This window comes from Sceloporus occidentalis, unplaced genomic scaffold, assembly GCF_023333645.1.
Source record: "Sceloporus occidentalis isolate IW3139 unplaced genomic scaffold, rSceOcc1.0.p SCAF_4, whole genome shotgun sequence".
Taxonomy (NCBI): Eukaryota; Metazoa; Chordata; class Lepidosauria; order Squamata; family Phrynosomatidae; genus Sceloporus; species Sceloporus occidentalis.
The window spans coordinates 107,985,821-107,992,492 of NW_028316984.1; the positions used below are offsets into that span (position 1 = coordinate 107,985,821).

The 6,672-nt window shown below is 53.4% G+C and overlaps 1 protein-coding gene across 1 annotated transcript; it reads left to right on the forward strand.

The window, feature by feature from the left end:
• Positions 1 to 949: 949 nt before the first annotated feature.
• On the forward strand, positions 950 to 4,929 carry RASSF10 (Ras association domain family member 10). The gene has a single exon (XM_089521196.1). It carries the CDS (start codon positions 1,194 to 1,196, stop codon positions 2,736 to 2,738), a length of 1,545 nt encoding a protein of 514 aa, XP_089377322.1. The 5' UTR covers positions 950 to 1,193; the 3' UTR covers positions 2,739 to 4,929.
• Positions 4,930 to 6,672: the final 1,743 nt, after the last annotated feature.

Sequence of the window (6,672 nt, forward strand, 5' to 3'; positions counted from 1 at the left end):
ATTCCCATACATCAGTGGATGCCCTGGCAATAGCTATGGCATAAACAACTGGCACAATTAAAATGATACCTTTCAATTAGGACACCAGACGCACAAACCACATGCGTCGTTTCACAGGGTTCATGTAAAAAATTGATTTTTTTTAAAAAAGGTGATGTTTTCACATTAAAAAAGAATAATAAAATTTAATTCTGGGGAAAAAAACAAAATATGTATTTTAGATTAAAAACCCCAAGCGCCTCCTCCTTCCTGCTCTCCCTGAGCCTCTGCCCTCCCTGCATCTCTCGGGGCATTTCCATGGAAGAAGCCTGCCCAGGGCACAGCGAGAGGCAGAGGGGTGTCCGAGGAGCAGCAGGGGCAGACACGGATCCCCAGATGAGCCAGGCTCTTCTCGTCTAGGGAGGCTCTCCCGGGGGGAGGGGGGCTGAGAAGAAAAGGAAGACTCCTGGCAAAGCTGGGCATCTGAGAGGGCTCCTCCTGGGAAGAAGCAGGAATGCTCCGCGGGGAAATCCCACCAAGGGTTTGTGGCCGGAGCATCCCTGCTGCTTCCTGGGGGGAATCCACTCAGATCGCGATGGCGTCCGAAAACCTTTGCCGCGATGGGGCCACTTTGCTGAGAGTGAGTGCGCCTTTGGGACCCCCATTTTCCTCTCTGGGATACTCTGCGGCCGACGTCGTTCCTTCATCTGGGGCCACCAGCTAGCTCTCTCTCTCTCTCTCTCTCTCTCTCCCTCCCCTCCCTTCCAGGAGCCATCATCTGAGGTTCCACAACTCCCTCCTGAGGCCCAAAGGGGGGCGCCCCACCCGAGGAAGGCCCCCGGGAGAGAGGGAACCCTCCGGGGAAAGAAGGAGGAGAGGAGGGAGGGGAGGAGGAGGAGGAGGAGCCTGGCCGAGAGGAGGCGAGGCGGGCTCCGCGAAGGCAAGGCTGGGCAAAAGGCAGGAGGCGCCGTCCGGGCAGGATCGCTGGCCTTGGCGCTGGGCGCCTGGAGGAGGCTCCCTCTGGCCCAGGAGAAGGGCCCCCCTCGCAGCCCAGCAGGAGGAGGAAGGCAGCGGCTGCTCTCCTGGGGCCCGTCCCTTCGGGCATCCCTTGAGCAGCTAGCTGCCAGAGGCGGCGATGGCTCTGGGCCGGGGCTGAGGAGTGGCCCTCCTTCCATGGCGCGGGGGCTGCTGCTCTTGCTGCCGTCGGGGCCCTGATGGCTTCGGGGGAGGCCAGGCTGGCCGTGTGGGTGGGCCCCGAGGAGAAGCTGGTCTCGGGCCTCTCGCGGCGGACCACCTGCGCGGAGGTCGTGCGGGCGCTGCTGGAGGAGAGCCGGGGGCGGCCCCTGGGAGCGGGCCCTCCTCGGGCCTCTCTCCCGGAGGAGAAGGAGGAGGAGGAGGAGGAGGAGGCCTTCTGCCTGGTGGAGCGCTGGCGGGGCTTGGAGCGGGCGCTGCCGGCCCAGACGCGCCTCCTCCGCCTCTGGGGGGCCTGGGGCGCCGAGCGGGAGCACCTCCGCTTCCTCCTCCGACGGCGCCCTAGCGGCCCCGAGGCCGCCTCCCCGCCCGGCCTCCCGGGGCCCCGCAGCGCCGAAGCCCGCGTGGTGCCCAGCAGGCAGAGGGGGCCCCCGCAGGACAGCGCCGGCAGCCCCGGGGCCCCGCTCCTCCTGCGCCCGGCCCTGAACGGCGGCAGCAGCAGCAGCAGCAGCCAGGAGAGGCAGCGGAGGGTGGTGCGCAAGGCCTTCCGCAAACTGGCCAAACTCAACCGGAGGAAAGGCGGGAGCAGCCCCGTCCAGGAGAGGAGGAGGAAGAAGGAGCAGCCCCAGGAGCAGGAGGAGGAAGAGGAAGAGGAGGAGGGCGAGGGCGGCCAGGGCTGCCGGCGTCGGGCCTCTCGGATGGCGGCGCTGGTGCAGCTGGTGCTGGCGCAGGACCAGACCCTCCGGGAGCAGAGCAAGCGCCTGCGGGAGCTGGACGGGCAGATCGAGCGCTACGAGGCCCGCCTCCACCTGGAGCGCATGCGGCGCCACGGGGTCAACTACGTCCAGGAGACCTACCTGGAGAGCGGGGCCCCGGAGGAAGAGGGGCAGGAGGAGGAGGAGGAGGAGGAGGAAGAAGAAGGCCAGGGAGAGCGGGGCGCGGAGCAGGAGCGAGGGGAGGGGGGCTGCCTGGGCCCGGGGCCCGGCGGGTGGGCGGCGCTGGCGGCGCTGTCGGAGGAGCGGGCCCGGCAGGAGGCCCTCGGGGAGAGCCTGGCCGCCCAGATCCAGGAGGAGCTCAACCGGCGATGGATGCGGCGCCGGAGGCAGGAGCTGGCCCTGGCCGCCGCCGCCTGCCGCTCGGCCTCGTCCTCCCCGTCGGAGACGGACTGCGAGACCACGGAGCTGCTGGGCCGGGAGCCGCTGCCGGCGGAGGAGGAGCGCCTGCGGACCCAGCTCAGCACCAGCCTCTACATCGGCCTCCGCCTCAGCACCGACCTCCACGCCGCCCGGGAGGCCCTGGAGGACAGCCACCGCGCCTGGCGGGAGAAGGAACGGCAGCTCCGGCGCCTCCTCCAAGAGGAAGAGGAGCAGGAACAGCAGCAGCAGCAGAAGGAGCAGGAGGAGGAGGAGGGCTGCCCCCCGGAGCCCTCGGGCAAAGCCGGGCAGCAGCAGGAGGAGGAGGGCGACGGGGAGGACTCCGACACGGGCCTCAGCTCCATGCACAGCCAGGACTCCGACTCCGGGCCCGGCAGCAGCGGCGGCTGTGGCGCCTCCGAGTCCCTGGTCTAGCCCTGGAGCCCCTGGAGGGCAGAAGGGGGTCGGACTGGCTGACCCTCGGGGACCTTCCACCTCTAGGACTCTGCAGCCACACTGGAGACACCACCCGGTTCGGCCCCTCTTCAACTGCACCGGCTTTTGGCCCCTTTGCGCAAAATGGATGAGGAAATAGTGGCTCTTCTTAAACATCCTCCACACAATTCTTTGGGGGAAAACTCCCCAAAGTCGTTTTGTATCTTTGATCCGACAGCAATAGTCCTTGCTATCCTACAGAGTCCACTCGACGGCAGCTAACAGCAATTCATGCTTCCTTTGCCAGCGCTGGATATTAGCTCCCTGGAGAGATAGCAGACCTTGGTCTTCAAAGCACTCCTTCCCTCCCTTCCATTCAAACAAAGGCTTCACTTTATTTAAAAGGACATGAAACTGGCAATATTTTCTTTGCCTCCATATTGCAGAAGAGTTCTAGGGAAAGGACTTCGGGGTTTACCTTTTATTATAGACCTTGAAAGGAAATACTTTGGGCAGAGCTTTGGCTGTCTCCAGACTATTTTTATCTTCTTTTTTAAAGGATGGAATATTTGCATTTCATTCAGTGTTGGAATTAACCTGTTTCTTTTTTAAAAAATTCATATCAAAATATTTTTATTTTTGAATTGAAGCTCGAATCCTTGAGTTCTCCTTTGCAAAAATGAGGCGTCATGTGTTTCTATTTGTAGAATTGGTTTAATAATCTGTTTTCTGGTTGAAACTAAACTGGTGGCACCTTGATGCCAACACCACACACATTCCCCAATAACACAAAGGCAATGGTCTAGTAAACAGTACAAAGATTTTCCCTGAAAGAACGAGTTTTCTCCTTTGAGAAGAATTAAAATAAAACAGCAGAAGACACAGTAGTAATAGTTTGGGTGATGGCCTGTCAGACTGTTTGGGAGCAAATAGCAATAGATCACAGCACACAGAAAGAAGAGTTTGGGGAGTCAATTTTACATGCTAATAACCATTAAAAGCAAATGGAAATTGGACCAAACCATGAAAAGAAAAGAAAAAGAAAGAAAGGAAGGAAAATTGGTGACAGGCACATGAGAACCTCAGGTCCAAAACACACTGCAGAAATAATCCAGTTTGAGACCACTTTCACTGCCTGGTTCAGTGCTAGCAAATCCTGGAAATTGCAGTTTCATGTGGCACCAGAGCTCTCTAACAGAGAAGGCTAAATGTCTCACAAAACTACAGCTCCCAGAATTCCCTAGCACTGAGCCAGGGCAGTTGAAGTGGTCTCAAGTTGGACTATTTCTGCTGTGTGTCTTTGGACCTAAATTAGTTTGCACAAAACCAGTGGAAGGCTACTGGGAAAAAACAGGTTGCAATAGTGTGTGCAGATACCCTGGGAATAACCCTCTTTGAAAACAATGTGATGGGAAATCTGCTTCAGGTTCCAGTTTGAACTTTAAGGGAGCTGTCCAAGGTGCTGAAGCCTGGCTCACAGTAGGCTCAGCACCTTGCATCACTCCTCTAAAGTTCACTGCCCTGCTGACATTGGAACCACTAGCCTTCCCTGGAAGCAATCCATTTGCATTTTGTAAATATGGCTCACCTTCATCTGGGCCAAAAGGATTCATCTGAAATCAGTGGAAGTGTGAGTGTCTCCTGTTCAAATCACATTCCAGTAGTGTATCTGCAATGCTTCTCCAAGTGATGGATGCTTCAATAAGGGTGGAATGATGCCCCAAACTGTCAGAAAAATTATGTTGAAGCCTTGTGGTCAAGAGTGCCAGGAAGCAGGGGCATTCAAAACCTTTGGATGCCTTTTTTAATCCACACCCCCTTTTAAAAATGAAGAAAATGGTCAATGAATGGAATGGGCAGCGTTAAGGAACAGATGCCATTAATAGGAGTACTTTTCATGAAGTCTAAAACACATGATTAAACACCCACCAGAATTGGAAAAGTTAGGTTTTTAAGCTCCAGCTTCCCAAGCCATGGGTAATACTCATGCAGGCTAAGGTCTGAGGACATGCAATCCAAAAAGTAGCCTATACAAGCTCTCTACAAGCTATCTCAGTCTTGGCAGAAGTCAATGAGGTAGCTGTAATGTTTTTCAAGCATTACTTAGGCCCAAAACACACTGCAGAAATAATCCAGAGCTGCCCTGGCTGAATGCTAGGGAATTCAGGGAACTGTAGTTTTGTGAGACATCTTTCAGAGTGTTCTGGTGCCACAATAAACTACAATTCCCAGGGTTCCCTAGCACTGAGCCAGGGCAGTTAAAGTGGTCTCAAACTTGATTATTTCTGCAGAGTGTTTTGGACCTTAGTTTGGCCCAACAGCACATAACAAAGCAAATGATGACACCGCTAACCTCAGTGCTAACATCTCAGGCTATGACCATGACTGTTTCAAAGAAGTTCAGGACCTCTGAGTTTTCTGTTTCAAATGACAGTCCCCATGCCATACCACAAACTGTTCTTGACATATCTGTTTCATAACATTTATGGGGAGCTGCTCTTTGAGAAGAATAACTTCAGTGTGCTTTGGTTTATTTGTGTGGAACAGCATACAAGGCCTGGTGTGCCTCAATCCCTTTGTGCCATTATAGTTTATCTTGCTATAACAATGGCAACCAATGTGTTACCTGGAGAAGTTAGTGTGATATCTCTTGATACTTTTGGTTTCGTGCAGTGTGCCTTCAAGTCACTTTTGACTTATGGCAACCTTAAGGTGAACCTACCATGGGGTTTTCTTAGCAAGATTTGTCCAGAGGAGATTTGCCTTTGCTTTCCACTGGGGCCAAGAGATGTGTGACTTGCCCAAGGTCACTCAGTGGGTTTCTTTGGGCAGGCATTTGAACCCTGATCTCCACAATCATAGTCCAATGCTCAAACCACTACAGCACGTTGCCTCTCAATCCTTCAGTGTACCAAAAACTGATAGTACCTCAAAAGAAATTTAGGTGAAAGCTATAAATAGAGAAACATAGTTTTTTCAAAATGTACTATCATTTAGAATATTATCCACATGATTTGAAAGGGGCCAAGACTGACCCTGATATAAGCAGTAGGAAGCAACTGCTTCAGGTAGTAAATTCTATGGGGAGTCCGTGGCAGCCACTCCTGCCCAGCAATGTCTCCTAATTTTCCAGGCTGTTCCTTCTCATGGAGGACAGTTTGTCTGCCACACTGCCTGTTCTTCACTCCTAAATTACCCTGCTATAGTCTGGTGTGATGGAGAACCCTGTCCCGCTGTTAGTATGGAAGTAAGGTTCAACTGCTTATTTGGCCAAGTTCTGTATGCTCAAGGAGAAACCATTTTGTTCTTTGCTTCAGGCAGCAAAAATGTCTTGGGTTTGCCCTGAGATGGGCTCATACACTATGGGTTGCTCTGCTCATTTTGAAGCAGTAGAATGCCCATCTTGAAGAGTTGTAGCTATGGACTAGGTTGAATGTTTCTCTGAGTCAAAAACAGCTACAAGGCACAACATAGGTTTGCTGTCTTCCTTTGAACTGTATTTCAGATTGAGGGTCAGAAGAAACATCTATATTGACAAGTTTCAAAGGAATAGCTGTGTTAGTCTATTCCAGCTTAATTTAAGATTTGTGGCCCATTTTACATCTAGAAATTTATTTTGGTATGGGCTTTCATAGATCATAACCCAATTCCTCAAAAGCATTTTAGTTATCATGATAAGAGTGCCTGAGAAGGTAATCGTATACCATTTTTCATCTGTTCCAGTTAAACATTCTCACTACATAAAAAATCAACCAGACAAAAATCAACCAGCCTGCACCCGCCCCATTTCTTGCGGGATTGGGGCTAGCTAGGGCAGCCTCACTGGCAGCCCTGCGGCCCCAATCCACCATTTTTCTGGGCCATGGAGAAGTGGCAAAATGCCGCTTCTTCATGGCACGCTAAAGGGTTGTCCTTGGGGTTTCATGCCCCTGGC